The sequence below is a fragment of the Erinaceus europaeus genome, chromosome 11, assembly GCF_950295315.1.
Source record: "Erinaceus europaeus chromosome 11, mEriEur2.1, whole genome shotgun sequence".
NCBI lineage: Eukaryota > Metazoa > Chordata > Mammalia > Eulipotyphla > Erinaceidae > Erinaceus > Erinaceus europaeus.
The window spans coordinates 106,368,148-106,394,004 of record NC_080172.1 but is presented as its reverse complement, the minus strand read 5'-3'; the positions used below and the strand labels follow the sequence as shown (position 1 = coordinate 106,394,004).

The following is a 25,857-nucleotide window of genomic DNA, read 5'->3' as shown; positions in this document are numbered from 1 at the left end:
GCTACAATGCTCACCTGTTACAATGCACACCTGCTACAATGAACACCTGCTACAATGCTCACCTGCTACAGTGCACACCTGCTACAGTGCACGCCTGCTACAGTGCATTCCTGCTACAGTGCATTCCTGCTATAGTGCACACCTGCTACAATGTTCACAGGCTACAATGCACACCTGCTAATATGTACACCTGCTACAGTGAACAGCGCTACAATGCACACTTGCTACTGTGCACACGTGCTACAGTGCACGCCTGTAACAGTGCACACCTGGTGCTGTGCACACCAGCTACCATGCACACCTGCTACACTCCTCACTTGCTAAAGTGCACACCTGCTACAATACTCACCTTCTACAATTCACAGTTGCTACAATGCTCAAAGTCTACCATGTACACCTCCTACAGTCAAAGCCTGCTACACTCCTTGCCTGCTACAGTGCACACCTGCTACAGTGCACACCTGCTATATTGCACACCTGCTACAGTGCTCACTTGCTACAGTGCACACCTGTTACAATGCACACCTCCTACAATGCACACCTTCTACAATCCACACCTGCTACAATGCACACCTGCTACTGTGCACGCCTGCTACAGTGCACACCTGCTACAGTGCACAACTGGTGCTGTGCACACCTGCTACAGTGCACACCTGCTACAATGCTCACTTGCTACAGTGCACACCTGCTACAATGCTCACCTGCTACAATTCACAGTTGCTACAATGCTCATAGGCTACAACGCACACCAGCTACAGTCCAAGCCTTCTACACTGCATGCCTGCTACACTGTACACCTGCTACAGTGCACACCTGTTGCAGTGCACTCCTGCTACAATGCACACCTGCTACAATGCACACCAGCTACTGTGCACGTCTGCTACATGCATGCCTGCTACAGTGCACACCTTGTGCTGTGCACACTTGCTACAGTGCATACTGGTTACAATGCATTCCTGATACAATGCACACCTGCTACAATGCACACCTGCTACAATGCACACCAGCTATTGTGCACGCCTGCTACAGTGCATGCCTGCTACAGTGCACACTTTGTGCTGTGCACACCTGCTGTAATGCACTCCTGATACAATGCACACCTGCTACAATACACACCAGCTACTGTGCATGCCTGCTATAGTGCATGCCTGCTACAGTGCACACCTTGTGCTGTGCACACCTGCTACAGTGCAAACCTGCTACAATGCTCACCTGCTACAATTCACAGTTGCTACAATGCTCACAGGCTACAACGCACACCTGCTACAGTCCAAGCCTTCTACACTGCACGCCTGCTACAGGGCACACCTGCTACAGTGCACACCTGTTGCAATGCACTCCTGCTAAAATGCACACCTGTTACAATGCACACCTGCTACTGTGCACACCAGCTACTGTGCACACCTGCTACATTGTATGCCTGCTACAGTGCGCACCTTGTGCTGTGCACACTTGCTACAGTGCACACTGGTTACAATGCACTCCTGATACAATGCACACCTGCTACAATGCACACTTGCTACAAGGCACACCAGGTATTGTGCACGCCTGCCTCAGTGCATGCCTGCTACAGTTCACACCTTGTGGTGTGCATACCTGCTGTAATGCACTCCTGCTACAATGCACACCTGCTACAATACACACCAGCTACTGTGCATGCCTGCTATAGTGCATGCCTGCTACAGTGCACACCTTGTGCTGTGCACACCTGCTACAGTGCACACTGCTACACTGCTCACTTGCTACAGTGCACACCTGCTACAGTGCACACCTGGTACAATTCTCACCTTCTACAGTGCACACCTGATACAGTGCACACCTGCTACAATGCTCATCTGCTACATTGCTAACCTGCTACAGTGCACACTTGGTACAATGCTCACCTGCTAAAGTGCTCTCTAGCTACAGTGCACATCTCCCAGAATGCACACCTGTTTTAATGCACACCTGCTATAATGCACACCTGATACAGTGCAACCTGATACAGTGCTCACCTGCTACAGTGCTCACTTGCTACAGTGCACACCTGCTTCAATGCACAACTGCTACAATGCACAAGTGTTACAATGCTCATCTGGTACAATGCTCACCTGCTATGGTGCACACCTGCCTCAATGCACCCCTACTACAACGTACACCTGTTACAGTGCTCACCTGCTACAGTGCACATCTGCTACACTGCACACCCGCTACAATGCTCAGTTGCTACTTGCACACTTGCTACAGTTTACACTTGCCACAGTGCACACCTGCTTCAATGCACACCTGCTACAATGCTCAGTTGCTGCAGTGCATACCTGCTTCAATGCACACCTGCTGCAATGCTCACCAGCTACAGTGCACACCTGCTACAGTGCACACCTGCTACAATGCACACCTGCTACAATGCACAACTGCTACAGTGCACACCTGCTACAGCACACACCTGCTACAGTGCACACCTGCTACAATGCACAACTGCTACAGTGCACGCCTGCTACAGTGCACACCTGCTACAATGCACACCTGCTACAATGCTCACCTGCTACAGTGCACACCCGCTACAGTGCACACCTACTACAGTGCTCACCTGCTACGATGCTCACCTGCTATAGTGCTCACCTGAGACATTGCACACCTGCTACGGTTCTCACCTGCTACAGTGCACTCCTGCTACAATGCTCTCCTGCTACAATGCACACCTGCTACAATGCTCAGTTGCTACTTGCACGCTTGCTACAGTTTACACTTGCTACAGTGCACACCTGCTACAATGCTCTGTTGCTGCAGTGCATACCTGCTGCAATGCACACCTGCTGCAATGCTCACCTGCTACAGTGCACACCTGCTACAGTGCACACCTGCTACAATGCTCTGTTGCTACAGTGCACACCTGCTACAGTGCACACCTGCTACAATGCACACCTGCTACAATGCTCACCTGCTACAGTGCACACCTGCTACAGTGCACACCTCCTATAATGCTCTGTTGTTACAGTGCACACCTGCTACAGTGCACACCTGCTGCAATGCACATCTGCTACAATGCTCACCTGCTACATTACACACCTGCTACAGTCCTCACCTGCCACAGTGCACTCCTGCTACAATGCTCTCCTGCTACAATGCTCACCTGCTACAAAGCACACCTGCTACTGTGCTTTTCTGCTACTATGCACACCTGCTACAATGTACACCTGCTACAATGTACACCTGCTACAGTGCTCACCTCTGCAGTGCTCACCTGCTGCAGTGCACACCTGCTACAGTGCTCACCTGCTACAGTGCTCACCTGCTACAGTGCACACCTGCTACAGTGTGCACCTGCTACAATGCACACCTGCTACAATGCACACCTTTGGGGGGAAGCTTCCCAGGTAGTGAGGAATTGCCGCAGGTGTCTCTCTCTCTCTCTCTCTCTCTCTCTCTCTCTCCCTCTCTGTCTCCCCTTTCCCGCTCAATTTCTCCCAGTGTCTTTCCAAAATAAATTCATCAGATAAGGTATTATAAATGAAAGAAAGATAACATAATATGTTGGAACTCACCAAAGTTTAGGCCTTATCAAGGAAAGCAAGAATGCATGAAAAACGACTTACACTGGGTGGTCAAGTATTGGAAGGATGTGGAATGGTGCAGTGTGGTGCGATGCAACCAAAAGATTTCATGAAAGAAAAAAAAATAGCTCAGAGTCTACTGGGATGAAGTCAGCAAGAGAGAAGGAAGGTTCACTTAACCCTGTTGGTCTTCTAGGACACCGGGGGTTGTTTTTAATTTTGGAGAAGAAAATGCAGCAAGATCAGTAAGAAATTCTGATCTCTCTGGACCAGAGCTAAAACAGAGTGGTAATGAAAGGCTCTTTTTTACCTTTCATTTTATTTTTTAATTTTTTTGTGTGCTGAAAATTTGGCACTGTGTTTAAGGAATCAGCGAAATAAAAGCCTCAATCTCAGTCAGGTAGTAGGTGCGCTGCACAGTCGCCAGGGGGCGCAGACCGCGAACCCTTCTGCACGATTTAGGGCGGAGCCAACTCTGCGGCGGAACCAATCGCGGGTCGGGCTGTAGAGTCACTTCCGGCTTCCGGCGGATCCCCGGGGGTAGCCGCGCGCCGCCGTCATGGCAGCCGAGGAGAAAGACCCTCTGAGCTATTTCGCGGCTTATGGAAGCAGCAGCTCTGGCTCCTCGGACGAGGAGGATAACAGCGAGCCGGAAGAGACGAGTCGCCGCGCTCCGGATCAGGACAAGGCGGCGGGCAGCTGCGGGAACAGGGCGAAGAAACGGCTGCCGGGCCCCGACGAGCTGTTCCGCAGCGTGACTCGCCCGGCCTTTCTCTACAATCCGCTCAACAAGCAGATCGACTGGGAGAGGCACGTCGTCAAGGCTCCCGAGGAGGTGAGGCCACCCCCGGCCGGGGTCCCGGTCTGCACCCCGGCCTCGGGCCTCTCCTTCCCTGCACGCAGCCAGGCCCCTGGCCCCCTGCAGCCCCGGGCACCCCGACCCCGCTGTGTGTGTGTGTGTGTTGGGGGGGGGGCTTCAGACCAGACCTGCACCCCCCACCGCCCCGAGAGGAGCCCCGACCTCGGTGCCCGGTGCCCCGACCCCCTCGCGGCGAGGACTAACGGTGGTGACTCCCCCGCCCCCCTCCCCGCTGCAGCTGCTCCCCGAGACCCCCGAGACCCCCTTCCCCTTGACGCCGAAGCACCTGCGCTGCTGCCTCCGAGACAGTGTCTGCTGCAGCCTCCCGGAGGGGTCAGCCTTGGCGTAGTAACTGGGACTGGATTCTTCTTTGGTAACTAAAAAAAAAAAAAAAAAAAAAAAAAAAAAGTTAATTAGCTTTTATTCTTCTAGGGAACTCTTTGGTTTCTTTTCTTTCTGTTTTTTTTTTTTGTTTTGTTTGTTTCCAGTGAACAGTCTTGTGCTTTTTGTTTGTTTTGGGTTTTTTCGTTGATGAGAAAAATAGGAAAGTAAAAAGGTGTCCGGCGGTAGCGCAGCGGGTTAAGCGCGGGACCGGCGTAAGGATCCCGGTTCGAGCCCCCGGCCCCCCACCTGCAGGGGAGTCGCTTCACAGGCGGTGCAGCAGGTCTGCAGGTGTCTGTCTTTCTCTCCCGCTCTCTGTCTTCCCCTCCTCTCTCCATTTCTCTCTGTCCTATCCAACAACGACGACATCAGCAATAATAACTACAACAACAATAAAAACAAGGAAACAAGTAAATATTTTTAGAAAATTAAAAAATATATAGAAAAATAAAAACGTAAAAATTTAGTCAGCGTGGACAGGAAGCGAGGGAACGGCAGGGCAGGGCGGTGCATGTGTCCGTGTGGCCGCCCGGGCGCCTGGGTGGGTCACAGTGCCGCCCCCTGTGCTTGCTCGGCAGCCTCCCAAAGAGTTCAGAGTCTGGAAGTCAAGCTACGCGCCGCCTCCGGAGACTTACACGGCCGAGAAGAAAGCGCCGCCGCCGCCAGAACTGGATATGGCGATAAAATGGTCTAACATCTACGAGGACAATGGCGATGATGCCCCGCAGAATGCTAAGAAAGCGAGGCTTCCACCGGAAGGAGAGCAGACGGTGGAATCTGGTAAGGCCGTTCAGATTCCTGTGGGCTCTTAGTTCTTTTAATCTTTTATTTATTGGATGGAGACAGCCAGAAATCAAGAGGGAAGGGTTGGATGATAGAGAGGAAGAGATAAAGAAAGACACCTGCAACCCTGCTTCATCTCTCGCAGCATTCCCCCTACAGGTTGGGGGCCCGGGGCTCGAACCTGGGTCCTTGTGCATTGTAACATGTGTGCTCAACCAGCTGCGCCACTGCACGTCCCCACCATGGTGGGTTTTTTGTTTTTTGTTTTTTCCGCCAGGGTTATTGCTGGGGCTCAGTGCCTGCACCACGAATCCTCTGCTCCTGGAGACTTTTTTCCCCCCTTTTTGTTGCCCTTGTTGTTTTATTATTGATGATGATGTTGAATAGGATAGAGAGAAATGGAGAGAGGAGGGGAAGACAGAGAGGGGGAGAGAAGGATAGACACCTGCAGACCTGCTTCACCGCCTGTGAAGTGACCCCCCCCCACCCCCCACCCCCCGCACCGCAAGTGTGGAGTTGGGGGCTCAGACCGTTTTTGTTGTTGTTGTTGTTGTTTGTTTGTTTTTTAAGATGATTGGTGAGGGAGGTGGCTCCCAGGGTCGATTGCAGAGTTTACACCTGGCCACTCCCATACCGCACATGTCAGAGCAGAGGCATTTTCAGTGTAGAGCGAGCGTGCAGTATCCCGGCTGGGAACGGAGTTAGTAAATGTGACTCAGGTGGTGTTCTAGTGCCATTCTGAGAACGGTGGGTGTTAACTCATGAACTCTTGTGATTGCAGCTGTGAGGTGTTGATGGCTTCATGCTAACGCCGTCCTTCTTTAGAGCTAAAAAGAGTGCGAAGGGGATTTAACTTGAGAATAGCTACAGAGTGATTTAACTGAGGATAGCTGCATAGTCACTGGAAGGTAGCGACTTAACTGTCTCGTTCATGATTTTATCTCTTCTTTGAATTATAAGTACTTTATGCCTTGCCTTCCAACCTTTCCTTCCCCAGTCCCATTCCACATTTGACAGCCAGTATCCACTTTGAAAAACTCACAATTGATTATACAACTCATCTGTAGCAAAATAGAATAAAATCTTCTAGGATCGACCCTGTCTCTCCACCCTTATTTTGCACATTGCTCCCTCCCTTCCAGTCTTGTAAGAACTTGAAACTTAGAACCAGACAGCCGGGACTCTTTTAGATGATAATTCTTTCCAGTACATTATACCTTTGTCTGGAATGCTCTTCTCGCTCCTTAATTGGTCAACATTATCCCATCTTTCAAAATCCTACTCAGAGGAAAAATATGAGACATTATCTCCCTCTGTTACACCTTGGATATGCAGTGCTGTGGGCCACACATAACATCTTTCATCAAATCACTCGCTTAAAATAAGCCTAAGCCCATGAGTTTCCCAAATAGTAGATTTCTGGTCTTATTTATATTATATCTGAGTTTCTAGTGTGTTGTAAATATTCAATGGATAATTGTCAAATTGAACTACGTATTTTGAACTGTCATTTCTTTACAATGATGGGCCATTAGCATTGCATAAATTTCTGATCTCCCCCAGGGACAAAAGCTGCTTAGTTAACTCCTTTTACAACCAAGCAGCATTTTATGACAGAATAACTATCCTGTAGAAATTATTAAATTCAGTATCGATTTTGCCTAGACTTAGCATTTCTTTTACTTTTCCACATTATGGATTAGAAGTTACTACTAAAGGTGTATCTTCAGTAAATGGCATCGTTTTGGAGATGCTCAGTGAAGTGGGTATTTTTAATCACTTCAATTTGATGGCCTTAACAAGTAGAGAAATAAATTGTATAATGTTTGAACCCCTTGTAGAGCCAGATAGTGTTGTTTTCGACAGGTTATGTTGTTTTCGCCAGGCTGGCTTCACGGGCGGGTAACAGACGACCAGGGACTCATGGCTGGGTTGTACGCAGTATCTCTTTATTCATGCAGGATGCAGCACAATCCAAGACGAGCTAAGTTAAACTCAAAGTACAGTACTCTAAAACTCACAATGCTGTCTTTATATATACTTCCCAAGTAGGGTGGAAACAGGATGTGACATAGAGAGGGTGGAGAGAAAAGTGACTGGTGAAAATCAGGGTGTTACAAAGAAGGGATCAGGGTGTGACAAGGAGGGGGGTTGGAGCAAAAACATATCATGAAACAGTGGGGATTGAACCAATGCCCTGGAGGGAGGTGCTTGTTAACAGTGGTTATGTAAATAGAATGAAGTGGTTATGTAAATAGAATAGTGTTAAGCAGGGGGGATTTAAACCAAATGAAACAGAAGGGGTCTCATGCATACCAACAAGATAGGAAAACGTGGAAATGAGATCTTCTATGACTTCCCCAAAGTCACAAAACTGGGCATATTTCTGAAATAGATACTTGCACACAGGTTTTCTTACTACACTTAGCAACCTCTTACATTGTGAATGGTTTATTACCCTTTTTGGGGGGCTATCCCCAGGGTTATCACTGGGGCTTGGTGCCTGCATTACGAATCCACTGTTCCTGGAGGCCATTTATTTGATTAAAAAAAAAAAAAAACAGGACAGAGAAATTGAGAGGGGGGAGAGAAAGACATCTGCAGACCTGCTTCAGCACTTGTGAAGTAGCCCCCTTGCAGATGGGGAACAAGGGGCTTGAACTGGGATCCTTGCACCGGTCCTTGTACTTCGTACTATGTGCGCTTAACCCAGTACACCACTCTCCAGCCCCGATTTATTACTATTTTAATCGTTGCTGGGATTTCACCCCTTCAAGCTGACTTTTTCATATGGAAAGAGAGAAAGATAGTACCAGCGCTTCCTCCATTGCAGTGTGGACCCAGCTTGAACCTGAGTTGTGGACAGGCAAAGCATACACACTATCCAAGTGAGTTATTTTGCCACATATATATATATATATATATATATATATATATATATACACACATTGTCAAAGGCAGTGTTAGAATTTGCCAAGTTCACAGTTAGCACAAGGCATTACAGGTGTTTTCAGTGCTGCATTATAGCCTTTCAGATGTTTCCAAGTTTGAGAAATAACTGTCCAGTAGAAAGAACTGCAATAAGGTCACTAGAATTGATACTCAAACTAGGCTTCAGTAAGCTGGTGCTCTTCCTTTTTTTTTCTTTTCTTTTTTTAATTACCTTTGTTGTATAGAAAGTCAGAAATGGAGAGGGAAAGGGGAGATAGACAGATACCTGCAGCACTGCTTCACCACCCGCGAAGCTTTCCCCCTGCAGGTGGGGACCAGGGGCTCAAACCCAGCTCCTTGTGCACTCAACCTGGTGCACCACCACCCGGCCCCTAACCTGGTGCTTTTCTATCTTAATACTTTTTGTTCCTATGTAGAAAAAGCAAGGATTATATAACAGGGTTAGCAAGCAGAGAGAATTTTCCAGTGTGCCTCTCAAGTTCAGTTAGGAGGAATTTTAAATATGCGGCAAATAACTGCTATTTCCAGAGAGCATTTCCGTGGTTTTGATCACATGATGGTTGGATATCAGAAAATGAATATAGGTCACATTAAACAAGTGGCCCTACCCAAAGCTCAAGCGTAATTCTGCAATCATCAGTCCTTACTTCAGAGTTGGTTGTTGACTATATGTTTTATAGGAAATATATATATTTTTCCCCTTTATTTGATAGGACAGAAAAACTGAGCAGGTGTAGAGAGGAAGCTCGACAGAGACACCTGTAGTGCTTGCTTCACTGCTTTTGAAGCTTCCTCCTTACAGGTGAAGAGTAGGGCCTTGAACCTGAGTCCTTATACATGGTAACATGTGTGCTTAACCAGGTGTACCACTGCCTGGCCCCACGTTCTTTTTATGAGTGATTTTTTAAATTTTTTTATTTTTGCCATTCAAGACTTACCTACCTTATTCACAGGATCACAGTAAAATTTATTTTCTTGACAGTTTTAGCCTCTTCTTTTTTTCCAATGACTTATTTGTTCGAGAGAGGAGGGAACCAGAGAATCACTGGCAAATGCCATGTTAGAAATAAAACTCAGGTTCTCATGATATATATGTGTGTGTGTGATATGTATATTATATGTATTTTTTTTAATTGGGGGGATTAATGGTGTACACTTTTCTGCAAAACACTCTCAACCCCCAGCCTACGTCCTCTTCCACCATCATGCACCATCATACCTGGAAGTCCCTTCCCCAGAACCCTTAGTCCTTTACTTTGGTGTGACACAACAATTCTACATGGTGTTTCCCCTTTCTGTTCTTATTTCTCAACTTCTCTCCATGACTAAGATCACCCCATATTCATTCTTCTCTTTCTGACTTCACTTAATATGCCTCCTTTAAGCTCCATCTACAATGAGGTGAAGAAGGTGAATTCATCATTCCTGATAGCTGAGTAGTATTTCATTGTGTGTATATATACCACAACTTTATTATTATTTTTTTTTACATTTATTTATTTTCCCTTTTGTTGCCCTTGTTGTTTTTCATTGGTGGTGTAGTTATTGTTGTTACTGATATTGTCGTTGTTAGATAAGACAGAGAGAAATGGAGAGAGGAGGGGAAGACAGAGAGGGAGAGAGAAAGATAGACACCTGCAGACCTGCTTCACCGCCTGTGAAGCGAATCCCCTGCAGGTGGGGAGCTGGGGCTCGAACCAGGATCCTCATGCCAGTTCTTGCGCTTTGTGCCATGTGCGCTTAACCCGCTGTGCTATAACTTTCTTAACCACTCATCTGTTGTTGAACACCTGGCTTGCTCTCAGGTTTTGACTATTACTAATTGTGCTGCTATGAACATGTGTATACACAGATCTTTTTGAATGAGTGTATTTGCATCATTTGGATCTATCCCCAGGAGAGGAATTGCAGGGTCGTAGGGTAGGTCCTCTTCTAACCTGAGAGTTCTCCAGACTACTCTCCACAGGAGTTGGGCCAGTTGACATTCCCACCAGCAGTGCAGGAGGGTTCCTTTGACCCCACAGGCTCTTCAGCTTTTGCTGTTACTCTCCTTTCTGATGTGTGACATTCTCACAGGAGTGAAGTGGTATCTCATTGCTATCTTCATTTGCAATTCTCTGACAATCAGTGACTTGGAGCATTTTTTTCTTGTCTCTCGGCCTTTCGGATCTCTTCTTTGGTATACATACTGTTCACACACTCTCCCCCCACTTTTGGATAGGGTCATTTGTGTGTGTGTGTGTGTGTGTGTGTGTTCTGAGTTTGGTGAGATCTTTGTATATTTTGGTTATTGTTGAAACTGACTTAAAGGGGGCTTGGGGAGCTGTAGCACATAAAAGGATTCACAACCAATGGGGAGCTGGGAACGTGTTTAAACAATACAAAGTTTATCAGGGCATTACAAAAGCATGGGGCATATATTTAGATACACCAAATAAGCAGTTACCGTCAGGGGTTAAGAATATGCTAGGTCCATAAAGTCTGAGTATAATTATCAAAAGTTTAGTCCCATAGAGAAACAATTATCAGCTGAGGTATAGGTTGCTCATGGCTGTAGCATGGTCTTAAAAGTTTCCCGACGGGGGTCGGGTGGTAGCACTGTGGGTTAAGCACAGGTGGCGCAAAGCGCAAGGACTCACTGAAGGATCCCGGATCCTGGTTTGAGCCCCTGGCTCCGCACCTGCAGGGGAGTCGCTTCACAAGCCGTGAAGCAGGTCTGCAGGTATCTGTCTTTCTCTCCCCCTCTCTGTCTTCCCCTCCTCTCTCCATTTCTCTCTGTCCTGTCCAACAACAGTGACATCAATAACAACAATAATAATAACCACAACAATGGTAAAACAACCAGGGTAACAAAGGGGGAAAAATGGCCTCCAGGAGCAGTGGATTCGTGGTGCAGGCACTGAGCCCCAGCAATAACCCTGGAGGAAAAAAAAAAAAAAGTTTACCGGCTAGCAGAGTCACAACGTGTTCATTTCCAGAAGAAGCAGCCATGGCGGATACCAGGAGCACCTCCACCGAGGTGCTTCTGACGAGGAGAAGCAGCAGCCAAAGAGAGCGGGCTGCTTATACATTCCCTTCTGACATCATTTATGTGCTAATAGTCCCAAACTCCTATTGGGGTCACAACAGGTTATTAGCCCTCTTTCTGGTGTATGCCATTCGCTGAGGAGTCTCTGTTTAGGGATGTAGTTTTTCTGCTGTGCAGGAACGTTTCAATTTGGTGTAGTCCCCTTGGTTTATTGTTGTCTTCCTTGCAATTGGACTTGAGTCACTGAAGTATTTGATAGTTTCTGGTCTCACATCCAAGCCCTTGATCTATTGGGAGTCTACCTTAGGTTCAGTTTCATTCTTACGCTTGTTTCAACCCAGTATTCTTAACACCATTTGTTGAAGAGACTGTCCTTTCTTCATCTTAAGATTTGGGCCCCCTTGTCAAAAACGTAGATGACCATAGGTATGGGGGGTTCTCATGCTTCCAAGTCCAATGCTCCAGCTATTAAGCTACCTACCAATCTTTGCTTTACTTTTTAAAAAATATTTATTTATTACCTTTTGTTGCCCTTGTTTTATTGTACTTATTATTGTTGTTGTTATTGATGTCGTTGTTGGATAGGACAGAGAGAAATGGAGAGAGATGGGGAAGATGGGGGAGAGAAAGACAGACACCTGCAGACCTGCTTCACCGCCTGTGAAGTGACTCCCCCTGCAGGTGGGGAGCCCGGGACTAGAACCAGGATCCTTACTTCTGTCCTTGCGCTTTGCGCCACCTGCACTTAACCTGCTGTGCTACCTCCCAACTCCCCCCCCCCTTTTTTTTTTTTTTTGCTTAGGAAAATACTGTTTGTTCTTTGTTGTTGTTTTTAATGGAAAAAGATACAGAGCACTGGTCAGCCCTGGCTTGTGGTGGTGCCATGGACTAACCGTGAGAACTCAGAGCTTAAGGTGTGAAAGTCTTTTACCTAACCACTATGCTGTCTCCTCAGCACTAGAAAATATCTTTTCTTAGAAACTCTCCATTCCCTTAAAATACCTAGTTTTCAGAATATCAGATTACTCTTTACATTTTCTGACCTAATTTTCTACACATATTTTAGTTGCCACTGGAGTAGATTTCAATATTTGTCATTTAGTCTTAGAACTTTTTTTAGTGTATAATTGTGAAAACAGCTAGCATAGTCACCTTTTTTTGTAAAAGGAATTTTAAAAATAAAACGTGAAAAGAGTTTTTGTTACTAACGTAAACCTACTTATCTCCAGAGACATGGGTTTCAAAACAGTAAAAGTTGTTCCTTCACTTGTGCATCTGCAAGACAGAGTGGAAACTGAAACGGAACGTGTAACAAAAGGGTGACCATTCAGGGTGGGGTGTGGGTTTGGTTTTTCTTTGTACCCCCCAAATCATTTTATTGGGGAATAACGGTTCACAGTACAGTTGCTGGTACATAACTTAGCTTCCTGTGATAGGTGTCCGTACACCACTCACAGTGCTGACTTAATTCCTCCCCCACCCTCGTGCACCGGGTCCCCAGTGTCTTCTCTGCACCCCTCCATCTTCCTGCTCTCCCAGAGCCCATGGCTTGACCGCAGGACACCACACCCAGTCCAGATTTTATCCCGTGTTTTCCCTCCTTTCTTAAATTCACCTGTAAGTGAGATAATCTGCCCCTCACCTTCTTCTTCTGGCTTACCTCACTTAACATGATTCTCAAGATCCCTCCAAGCTGGAGCAAAAGAGATGATTTCATCATTTCCTGCAGCTAAGCTCTGCACTTTTTTTTTTTTAAGGCACTGCCTTGTTATGTCACTAGATGGCATAAGCTCTTCAAACCACTGAATTGTAATAGTTTGTATGTTTGCTAATCAGTAAACTTCCTCCCCTCAGACTTTTACTCTTTTATGGGATGTTAATAGTTGTACACACACATATATGCCACTGCTCCACTGTATTCAGTAAATAAATGTTTGATTGATACCAATTTAAACACAGAAATGTCTTAAGATTCAACTTTGAAATACATGTTAAGAGTGGCCTGGGAAGAGAGATAGTTGCTAAGGTGTTAGACTTCCGGGGATGAGGTGTGCTCCATCCCAGCTTCCTGTGTGCTGGAATGATGCTCTAGTGCCCTGGCCTCTCACTAACGGTAAATATTTTTAATATCTTAATAAGCATTGGGTTGTCAGAAAAGTCCTGTTTTTTGGTGCAAAAAAATGTGCCATGACTTTTTCAACAACCCAATATATGCTAACTAGATTCTTTAGTAGAGTTGCAAAGTAACTTCAACTTCTACATATTATGACTACTGAAAATTTTTCAGAAGTCAAAAAATGGTGATAATTAAACTTCACTCAAGAACAAAAGCTTTGATTTGAGCTGCGTGCACCCTGTCACTTGGTTTGAGTAGCCATTGCTTTTGTGTGCATGTGAGACACTCCTGATTAAAACTGCTTTATACATTCCTGGTGGGCGAGCCGTTGATCTACCTTGTGTTTTATATTAGTATCTATAAATCCCTCATGCTCAATGATAATCACCATGGTATGTTTGAAGACCAAACACCTGCTGGTGTAGTTACCCCATATTGTCAGCGTCAGCAGAAGGAATAGTGTGGTATAGCGAGCCAAACGAAACGGAAAGGCTTAAAGTCTTAAAATATATTTTCTTCAGAGTTTGGGACCTAGTGGAAGGGTAAGTGCACAGAAAGTCGCATGCAGAACTTGGCACGGTGCTAAACCTGACCCTTGTTACCATGCCAGGGGCCTTTCTCTCATAAGAAATAAATACATGAAGTTTTTTTCATATTGATGATCTGATATCAGCAGTTCCCCCAAAGTTTTTTTAAGAGGAAAGCTTTTCCAACATGAAGATATACAGAGTGTCATATGATAATTGTTGAACTTTTGAATGCTGGCTGATGAAGAAATAGGCAAAAGCTACAATTATGAATTTAGTAATACCTTTAAAATAAATTTGTATCTTAGAAATCATTGTATCAGCTACACATTTTATCTAAACAAGTTCATTCCTTGGGGGCCAGACAGGGGCATACCTGGTCAAACATACACGTTTCAGGAGGCAAAGACCCAGGTTTAAGCCCGTGTTTCCTATCTTTAGGGGGAAGCCTTCACCATTGGTGAAGCAGGGCTGCAGGTGTCCCCCCCCCCCCAATTTCTCTCTGCCTCTATCCCAAAAATAAAAAGATTTTTTTGTTTAAAAAGAAAAACAGACCTTTGGAGCCAAGCGGTAGCACAGCGGGCTAGGTACACGTGGTGCGAAGAGCAGGGACCAGCGTAAGGATCCCGGTTCGAGCCCCCGGCTCCCCACATGCTGGGGAAGTCACTTCACAGGCGGTGAAGCAGGTCTGCAGGTGTCTGTCTTTCTCTCCCCTCTCTGTCTTCCCCTTCTCTCTCCATTTCTCTCTGTCCTATCCAACAATGATGAAATCAATAATAACTACAACAATAAAACAACAAGGGCAACAAAAAGGGAAAATAAATAAATAGATATGAAAAATCATACCATTACAAAGTTCAAAATTAGCAGCTGGGTGGTTGAATTGTTATGTGGAAAACAGAAATGTGACACATGTACAAACTCCTGTTATTTTACTGTTGACCACTAATCCCTCTAGTAAAGAAAAACATTAGCAAATGGTCCGTACTACCCTTGTTTTAATGAGCTATAGTTGTATTTTTCTAGTTTGAGAATTTTTCATTAATAGAAAGGTTCCTCTGGCTGCGCACCCCAACAACATTTTGGAAAAGTAAAAGTACTGTGAGAGCTCCTCTACCTTCCCCTAACTTCTTCAATATGAAGAGAGGAGGAGACCTGTTTGTTTATTTATTTTTTCTGTTGCCATTAGAATATTCTGAGTCTCCTAGGAATGGGTGGAAATAGAAGCAGAACTATCTACTTGAAAGATTTCGATGACATGCCTTCCTGTGAGTGCTTTCTTTTAAAAATGTTAACTGATTTACCATTGGTTTGCAATATTATGTATAACTTTGGGGGGTTTACCTTGTCAACTTGATATGTGTATAAACCTCACTACACCCACCACCAAAGTTCTAATACCATTCACACACTATGAAGTTGACAACCCCCCCCCCCCATCATGCTTGGGGAAGGGTGGAGTGAAAGCAGATGAGAAAGGAAAAGGGAGAGGATACCTGGCAGCTACTTAAGTATCATGGCTAAATTGTTGCCTGTTTTTATAAAAGTGTTTTTCTTAAAATGCAGGTTATGTGCTATGAATAGTTGGGGAGTAGCCTTTTCGGAACAAATCTGATATCTCATTTTAAGCTTTTAATAGCACTAAAGGACTGCTTTGTGAATTGTTTATAATATATCTGAAGTTAAATTTACTTCATTTTGAAGTTCTTTCATTTTTTATTTAATTTGATAGGACAGAGAAATTAAAGGAGGAAGGGGAGATAGAGAGTGAAAGAAAGACATCTTCAGCACTGCTTCTCCACTCATGAAGCATGGAGTGCTCCTCCCCACACACACACCCATGCAGCTGGGGGGACTAAGGGCTTGAACCCAGGTCCTTGCAGATGGTAAAGTGTGACCCCTTTAAAATCTGTTTGTTTTTCTACTTGTTTTCTTTTTCTCTTTTTTTTTTTTTTTTTACCAGAGCACTGTTCAGCACTGGCTTGTGGTGGTGCAGGGGACTGATTGAACCTGTGACTTCGTAGCCTCAGGCAAGAGAGTCTCTTTGCATAACTATTATGTGCCCCTACCTTCACTTGTACTCTTGCTGTCCGACACAACCTAGTATGGCATCATTTCTCCATTTCAGTTTTCAAAGCCGAGTTTAGCATTTTCTCAAGTATGAAAAATTGTTGCAAGCTGGTTCTTTCCTCCTTGAGTAAAGAGGAAACTTACTCCTCCAGCAGTTATAAACCCTAATTTTGGGGACTGAGGAGACAGCATAAAGGATTATGCAAAAGACTTTAATACCTGAGGCTCCAGGATCTCGGGTTCAGTCACCCAGCACCACCATAAGCCAGAGCTGAGCCGTGCTCTGCTATTTTTCTCTGAATTTCTCTGTATCTCTTTCTTATTAAAATAAAATAAATTTTAAAGAAAAAATTAAACCCAGTTTTTCTGTACCTGCACTCCTGAGATTCTTTTCATCTTTTTTTTTTTTTTAAAGATTTTATTTATTAATGAGAAAGATAGAGAAAGAACCAGACATCACTCTGGCACATGTGCTGCCGGGGATCAAACATGGGACATCAAGCTTGAGAGTCCAAAGCTTTACCACTGCGCCACCTCCTGGACCACTCTTTTCATCTCTTTTAATTGAGAGATAATTGACATTTAACATTAGTTTCATGCTTATTTTCAGCACAATTACTTGATTGTGAATTCATCACAGTAAGTCTGCTTAACATCCATCATACACATAGCATTTTTTCTTGTGATTAGTGATTAGTTTTAAGCTTTTCTCTCTAGCAACTTCAACGTCTATAATACATTACTGTGACCCCATTCAGCATATTACATTCCCAGGGTTTATCTTATGACTGGAAACTCAGATCTCTTGATCACCTATCACTTATACCCAGCTTTCCAAAATCAAAATTCTTAAAGGAAATGTGTTGTTTTTACTGGAAAATTTGAAATCAATATGAGTTAATGAAGGTAGTAACTTTGCTATAAAGCTGTTGAAATTATAATGCTTAGTGGGTTTTATTATTATTATTATTGTTACTAACAATTTTCTTTTCCTATTTAAAGATGATGAAAAAGATGAGCATACTTCTAAGAAGCGTAAAACAGAGCCAGGAGAACCAATAAAGAAGAAAAAGTAGAAAACCTCAAGAACTTCTGGACTGCAAATGGCTACTGGAGCCAGACTAAGCTGCTGATTATAAATTACTGATGGAGCCTGTTTATGAAAGTACACACGGATTAACAAGCATTGCTGCGGGAACTTCCCACTGTAGAATTTGCTTTTTTTTAAAAAAAAAAAAAAAAAATTTAATATGTATTTAAAACTCCAGTGGTGACTTGTGATTGTGAAATTAATGACATTGGGAAGCATTCTTGCTGCCCAGGATTGGTGACGTGTTTTGAGACTTTTGTCACATGTTGATATGCCCATGTTCTATGAACCTTTTATAAAGGAATTATTTTTAATATGAATATTGTACTGTGAACTTGTGGGGTGCTTTCAACAGTGTACAGTGTAAATAGATCATGAAAATAAAATTGCATATTCAATATTGCTGTTACTGCATAACATTAGCATTTGAATATTTATAGCAAATACCCCCTTTGTTGTATTATTATTTTAAATCATAATCGTATGTATTTAAGGAAAACATCTGTTCTAGGTGACTGTGTTTCTGATCTTAAACAGCCTTGTAAAGCAATGCTAGTAATCATGTTTTACAATAGAGTTAGAGTTGTCTGAGGTAAGGGATGAATTTGGGGTTTTAACTCGGGACACGTGAATTCTGAAATCATAAAACTGCTTGTCAGCCCATCAGAACGCAGTTGCTTTGGGGGAGCTACAATTGCCGTCTCTTCCAGGTATTGTGTGGTAAGTGGTGGGGGTTATTAGTGTACTATGTAAGCCTTGTGTTACAACTGTTATCTGATTTTCTTGGTAATTTACTTATGATAAGGATCTTCTACATAAATTTCGTTACATTAGGTGTAACAAAATATGGGCCATCCAGTTGAAGTGAAATTTTAGACAAACTGAATGTTTTATATATGCTGTATTTGTAAAATGCTTATACTGAAGCTTTGGCTAGAGCCTCATATTTTATCTGGAAAGCCTACTCCTATGCCTTTGTCCTCTCAGCTCTTAATGAGTTCAGTCCTGAGTCTTCTCACATGTGACCATGAATGGCAGACAGAGACTGACTGACTGAGACTCAGAGGCTTTACTGGCTCCTGTGCTGAATACGAATATATATGGGCTTTGGTTCAGATTGACTTGGTAAGCAGTTAATTGTATTTACAAAATGTCTTCAGGTTTGGAAACTACTCTGCCGTGATTCAGCTTTCTAGCCCTTTATAAGATCTAAGATGACACCATCTACCCAGACAATATTTTTACATCTGCATGTTGGCTCTCAAACTCCAGCAAAAACTACCATAGTCTTGGACCCCTAGGAACATACCTATAATAGACTTCCTAGCTTCTTTCTGCCCTAAAATTTCTATTCTCATCAGTTTTTTTGCCCCCAGGGTTATCGCTGGAGCTGTGTGCACTACGAGTCTACTGCTCCTGGAAGCTATTTTTTCCCCTTTTTTGTTGCTTTTGTTTATTGTTATTATTGCTGTCGTTATTGGCTAGGACAGAGAGATAGAGAGAGGAGGGGGAGAGAGACACCTGAAGACCTGCTTCACCGCCTGTGAAGCAACCCCCTCCTTTGCAGGTGGGGAGCCAGGGGCTCGAACCGGGAACCGGGATCCTTATGCCAGTCCTTGCTCTTCGAGTCATGAGTGCTTAACCCTCTGAGCTAACACCTGACTCCCCTCATCAGTTCTATTCCTACTTTTTGGTTCCTGTTTATTAAACTTTTTAAAAATTTCTTTATTGGGGGATTAATGGTTCACAGTCAACAGTAAAATAACAATAGGTTGTACATGCTTAACATTTCCACATAATACAACCCCCAGGGGAGTCAGGCGGTAGGTAGCGCAGCAGGTTAAGTGCACATGGCACAAAGCGCAAGGACCGGAGTCAGGATCCCGGTTCAAGCCCCTGGCTCCCCACCTGCAGGGGGGGTCGCTTCACAGGCGGTGAAGCAGGTCTGCAGGTGTCTTTCTCTCCTTACTGTCGTCTTCTCTCTACATTTCTGTCCTACTGACGACATAAATAACAATAACTACAACAATTAAAAGGGCAACAAAAGGGAAAATAAAGAATACAGCCCCCATTTGGTCCTCTGCCATTATGTTTCAGGACATGAACCCTCCCCCTACCCCAGTCTTTTACTTTGTTGCAATACACAGACTCCAGTTCAAGTTCTGCTTAAGAGTTTTCCCTTCTGATGTTGTTTTTCAACTTCTATGAGTGAGATCAACCCATATTCATCCTTTTGTTTCTGATTTATCTCACTTAACATTTTCAAGCTCCATCTAAGATGAGGGTAAAGAAGGTGAATTCACCATGAACCTGAGACTTCGGAGCCTCAGAATATGAGTCTCTTTGCATAACCATTATGCCATCTACCCCAGTTTACATCTCTCAGTTTTCCACATACCTGTTCAACTCCCCTATAGGTCTTACTCTGACAATGTTCCAGACCTGACCCCCCCACCCCAGAGTCCTTTACTTTAGTGCAATACACCAGACCCAGTCCAAATTCTGCTTTCTGTTTATTCAACTTTTTTTGATAATTGGATTTGTTTCATTGAAGACGACTTTAAAATTTAGGTGGAAAAGAGTTCTGCCAGTATTTTCCTCAAGTATTTGGTAGTTTCTGGTCTAACATTCAAGGGGTGTTGAAATCTACTATTACTGTGTTGCTGTTAATATATTGCTGTAGCTCTTTTAGTAGATGTTTGATGTATTTAGATGGCTTTTCATTGGGTGCATAGATGTCATTAAGACCTCTTAATTGATCCTCTGAGCATAAAGTATATCCATACCTATCTTTTAAAATTTTATTTATTTTAAGGGCTATTGTGTTAGATTGAAAATAGCTGTTACTGCCCTTTTTTGCGGTCCATTGACTTGTATGGTAGTTTTTCATCCTTTTACTTTGAGTCTGTGTTTCTCTTGTTGAGTTAGGTGGTGCCGGACTAGCTTCGCGGGCGGAGACAGATGACCAGGGACTCATGGCTGAGCTGTACGCAGTATCTCTTTTTTTCATGCAGAACGTAGCACAATCTAAGCCAAGCTAAGCTAAACTAAACTCTAATCACAATCCTGTCCTTATATATATACTTGCCAAGCAGGCTGTAAACAGGATGTGACGTAGAGAGGGTGGAGCAAAAAGAGATTGGTGGAAATCAGGGTGTGACAAGGAGAGGGGGCAGGGCAGGTGAGAATTCTACCACTGAACCACCAATGCCCTGGAGGGAGGGTGGTGCTTAGTTAACAGCGGTCAGACCGCAGCCCCAAGTGGGATCAAACCAATGCCATGCAGGCATGTTGTGCTTAGTTAACAGTGGTTATGTAAATAGAATACAGTGTTAAGCAGGGGGGATTAAATCAAATGAAACAGAAGGGGTTTTTAGAAGCAGAATTAGAAGCATACCAACAAGGTGGGACTCCTGCAGACAATATATGGTTGTGTTTTTTGACCCATCTTCCTACTCTGTGCCTTTTAATAGGTGAATTCAGGCCATTGACATTGATATTCTAGAATGATGATACAGAGTATTCTGATATATTGTATGTTTATAGTGATGATGTGATTATAAGAGACCTCCCTGCTGCTGCTCTAGCCTCCAAGGGACAGTAGCAGTGGAGACTCACTGTTACATTTGGTGAGCTTAAGGGGATCCTCTCCTCCCATCAACAGTTTATTTGTTGATAAAACTCAGACTGGAGGTGGTGCCCCGACTGGCAAACTGCTGGACTGTTACCAGTCTGAGCAGATACGGCCTTTCAGCCCCAGGAGTCTCTCCTTAGGCCCCTCTCTGTGTATGAGCCACATGTGTTTGCACTCACCCGTGACTTGGTGGGTTCCCAAAGTATTCTGAGTCCTGTGTTCTCAGGTGAGCATCTTATTCTTAGTGGGGGGTGGGGGGGGTGGGGGAGCTGCTACTCTGTAGCCCTGCCTCCAGAAGTCTTATTAAACATTTTGTCCTGCTTTATATCTTACTGCCTTTCAGCCACCAAGTTTCAGGTGCTACTATGATTTATTTCATCCTGCCCTGGGCAGATGATGACCTCACCAATGTGTCCAGGAAGCTCACCTCTCCAGAACCCTACCCAACTAGAGAGAGAGAAACAGGCTGGGGGTATGAATCAACCTGCCAGTGTCCATGCCCAGCAAATAAGCAATTACAGAAGCCAGTCTTTCTTCCGTCTTCTGTACCCTCAATATAATTTTGGTCCATACCCTCAGAGAGGGCAAAATGTTAGGGGAAGATAACCAGAGGGCTCTGAACTCCAATTCCATCAGGACCCAGAGAGACTTAAAAAGAAAGAATCGGGCAGTAGTGCAGCGGGTTAAGCGCACGTGGTGCAAAGCATAAGGATCCCAGCTCGAGCCCCCGGCTCCCCACCTGCAGGGGGGTCGCTTCACAGGCGGTGAAGCAGGTCTGCAGGTGTCTGTCTTTCTCTCCCCCTCTCTGTCTTCCCCTCCTCTCTCCATTTCTCTCCGTCCTACCTAACAACGATGACATCAGTAACAACAATAACTACAACAACAAAAAGACAAGGGCAACAAAAGGGAAAATAAATAAAAAGAAAGAAAAACAGGACCATAGACATAATGGGCAAATATATATAAATAAACAGTAGTTAACCCATACGCATGATCTTGGGAGAACTACAGTTTCTTTTTCTTTATTATTATATTTTTTTCCTTTCTTGGGGGGTAAATGTCTAACATAGGACAGTGAATACAATAGTTTGTACACGCATAACGTTTCTCAGTTTTCCACATAACAATACATCCCCCACTATGTCCTCTGTCATCCTTTACCAGGACCTGTACTCTCCCCCATCTACTGCAGTTTCCTTTTAATTATTTTATTTTTGTATTATCTTTATTATGAGATAGAGACAGCCAGAAATTGAGAGGGAAAGGGGTGATACGGAGAGAGATGGAGACACCTGCAGCCCTGCTTCACCATTTGCAAAGCTTTCCCCCTGCAGGTGGGGTCCAGGGGCTCGAACCCAGGTCCTCGTGTATGTAACATGTACCCAGTCTGGTGTGCCACCACCTGGTCCCCTTACTGCATTTTCTAATGGAGTTCTAACTACACAGAACTCTGGTGGTGGGAACAGTGTGGAATTATACTCCCTGTTACCTTATAATTTTGTAAATATTAAATTACTAATTAAAAAATAGATTGCCCCAGGAGTGGCACTTAGTTTTACAGTAGAAGCAAGCAAACTGCCTCTAAGACTTTGTAAGAACTATAGTGGTGGAGCGGGAGTAGATAGCATAATGGCTATGCAAAGAGACTTAAGCCTGAGGCTCCAAAGTCCCAGGCTCAATCCCCCATAACACCACCATAAGCCAGAGCTGAGCAGTGCTCTGGTGAAACAAACGAACAAAAGACTATGGTGGTTAATATTGGGAGGGTGGTATATAATACCATCAAGTTTACAATGCTCAGTCACAATAGTTGTGTGTCACTGAATTTTGGTGCTGTGTGGGACTACCCTATAGCCCTACAATCCTGTAGACACTACTACAAATCATGGGGGAAAATTGCCTGGGAACACCATAGGTAGTGGAGCAGTGCTTTGGTGTGTCTGTTATTCAAAAAATTCAAAATTGGGGGGGGGGGATCCGGGCCTTTGCACAGCAGGTTAAGCACACATGATGCCAAGCGCAAGGACCAGAGTAAGGATCCCGGTTGGAGCCACAAGCGGTGAAGCAGGTCTGCAGGTGTCTATTTTTCTCTCCCCCTCTCTGTTTCCCCTCCTCTCTCGATTTCTCTCCTTTCCAACAACATTAGTGGCAAAAGGGCAACAAAATGGGGAAAAAATAGCCTCCAGGAGCAGTGGATTAGTAATGCAAGCACCGAGCCCCAGAAATAACCCTGGAGGCAAAAACAAAAACAAAAACAAAAACAAATCTCTGGAAACAATCTCCATCCTGAATGAAGATTCTTCTCTTTTCACTTGTTCCTCTTATTCCCCATTTGATTTGTGTGCCCTTGTTTCTAAAAAAGAAAAAGAAATATAAAAATTGGGCTAAGGAGATGGCTCAGCCATGCAATACATACATGAGGCCCTGTATTCAGCATTTAGTAAAGAGAATACTAAAAAAAAAAAAAATTTTTTTTTTTGCTTTTTGTTAAAGATTGACTGAAGTAGAGGGATGTATCTTGTTGGGCATTAAGCCAACTCCTCCTGCTCCATCCTGCATTGCTCATATCTATCTTCTTTCGACCTCAAGACCTGCCCTTCCTGCAGGGTAACATTAATCCCACCAGCTAAAACCCTCGCAACAGTTGCTAAGGAAGCGTCCATCTTCCCAGCGCACTTTTGCCTTTCTCCACCCCCTTCCCTAGCCATTTCCCTTTCCGACTTGCCACTTCCGTTTTATCCTATAAAGCCACTTCTATTTCTGATTTCTTCTTCCCCGTCCAGACCTAGAGGAGGGTAGGTGGGCAGGAGAGGCGGACACCGGACATTGCAGTTTTTGGCTCCATTGCAGTTTTTGGCTCCACGTGGCCTAACCCACTGCACTCATGAGTGACTCTGGAGCTCCCTCATGAATAAAGAATTGTATGACCACACTTCCACGAGTTCCTGAGTCATCTATCTCCCATCGCTGAGTGAGTAGCAGCCCAGGCTGAGTCTGGTCGAGTTCTCTCTAACCCAGAGAGCACGCACCTGGGGAAGAAGCACCCCCATGCTAGCCCAGCAGTATCTGAGTGAGCCACGGCATCGGAGAAGAGACATTCAGAGAAACTGCTAGTGTTTTCTTGGATATAATGGCTGAACAGTTTTCTTGCAAATGAAAATAGAGTCATCAAGGTTTGGACCTCACACACTACCACATAAGTAAATAAGATACAAAGTCCTGTCATGTATATTTGAAAAATATAACTACTGGGGCCTGGTGGTGGTGCACCTGGTTAAGCACACATTACAATGTGTAAGAACCTGGGTTTAAGCCCCTGGTCCCCACCTGCAGGGGGAAAGCTTTGTTAATGGCAAAGCAAGTGTTGCCGGTGTCTCTCTTTCTCCATATCTATCTCTCCCTCTCGATTTCTGGCTGTCCCTATCCAATAACGATAATAAAAAAATCTTTTAATTAAAGAAAAGAGAAATATAATTACTGTAAGTAAATTTCATCTTAAATCCATGAATGGACCTTGGGAAGTGGTGCAGTAATAGTAGAAAGACCTTGCACATCTCCAGAGGTCCCAGGTTCAGATCCATGGTACCACCAATAGCCATAGCTGAGATGGGCTTTAGTCAGATAAAGAAAAATCAAATGACTTTTGTTGGATCGTATGCCAGCTCCCCCCAGCTTAAACACCAGTATGTCTGTATGAGATTGGTTTGATCCCACTCAAAGCTGCCGTCTATTTACATAAATCACTTTTACATTTACATAAAGCACCACCTTCCCTCCAGGGCATTGGTGGTTCAGTGGTAGAATTCTCACCTGCTCCGCCCCCTCTCCTCGTCACACCCTGATCTTCCACCAGTCACTTTTCTCTCCACCCTCTCTATGTCACATCCTGTTCACACCCTACTTGGGAAGTATATATAAAGACAACATTGTTCGTTTTAGTTTTTAGTTTAGCTTAGCTCGACTTAGATTGTGCTGCGTTCTGCATGAATAAAGAGATACTGCCTACAACTCAGCCATGAGTCCCAGGTCGTCTGTCTCTGCTCGTGAAGCTAGTCCGACAACTTTGACTCCATAAATGAAGCTGAAAATATATGCATGAAGGTATTTGGAGTTTTGGAGTTCCGTATCCATACTGAACTGCTTTCACCTTCCCCACCACCACCACCTCTTAGAACAGAAGTTCTAGGTATTGCTACAAAAAACTATTAATTCCAGCAGATGTTTTGAATTTTTCACTTAAGTTCTTCATCTTCATTCACATTGTTTTTTCCCAAATGCACTATATTTGTATTATTTATTTATTCCCTTTTGTTGCCCTTGTTGTTTTTCATTGTTGTAGTTGTTGTTGGGTAGTACAGAGAGAAATGGAGAGAGGAGGGGAAGACAGAGGGGGAGAGAAAGATAGACACCTGCAGACTTGCTTCACCACTTGTGAAGTGACTCCCCTGCAGGTGGGGAGCCAGGGGCTTGAACCAGGATCGTTAATGCCAGTCCTTGTGCTTTGCACCACCTGCGCGCTTAACCTGCTATGCTACAGCCCGACTCCCAACTATATTTGTATTTTAATGATATGTATGTGTATGTGTGTGTGTGTGTAGCAAAAAAAAAAAACTGAGTTTTGCCTATTATGTATGCTCATTGATTAGATGCACTTTGCACATAGTAGACACTCAGCTCCTAAGTTTAATATTTAGCTGAATCCCTCACCCCCAATTTAAGAGTGATCCTTCATAAGGTTATATTTTCAGTTATATGGGCAATAAAGGGCCATTAAAACCAGATTGGCAAGAGCCAGGCAGTGGTACTCCTGGTTGAGCGCATATAGTACTAAGCACAGCGACCATGCAAGGATCCGGGTTCGAGCCCTCGCTCCCCACCTGCAAG

At 44.3% G+C, this 25,857-nt stretch overlaps 1 protein-coding gene across 3 annotated transcripts; it reads left to right on the top strand.

Moving 5' to 3' along the window:
* The first annotated feature begins 4,073 nt into the window (after positions 1 to 4,073).
* Positions 4,074 to 17,744, top strand: C11H1orf52 (chromosome 11 C1orf52 homolog). Of its 3 annotated transcripts, none has more exons than XR_009552645.1 (4): positions 4,074 to 4,368; positions 5,352 to 5,553; positions 9,222 to 9,310; positions 17,252 to 17,744. XR_009552645.1 is itself a non-coding variant. In XM_060202271.1 (4 exons), exons 1-3 carry the CDS (start codon positions 4,093 to 4,095, stop codon positions 15,401 to 15,403), a joined length of 513 nt encoding a protein of 170 aa, XP_060058254.1. In that variant the 5' UTR covers positions 4,074 to 4,092; the 3' UTR covers positions 15,404 to 15,447; positions 17,252 to 17,744. The 3 variants fall into 3 exon arrangements, 2 of the variants coding, with proteins under 2 accessions (XP_060058254.1, XP_007524805.1); XM_060202271.1 differs by lacking the exon at positions 9,222 to 9,310 and adding an exon at positions 15,369 to 15,447; XM_007524743.3 differs by lacking the exon at positions 9,222 to 9,310.
* The last annotated feature ends 8,113 nt before the right edge of the window (positions 17,745 to 25,857 follow it).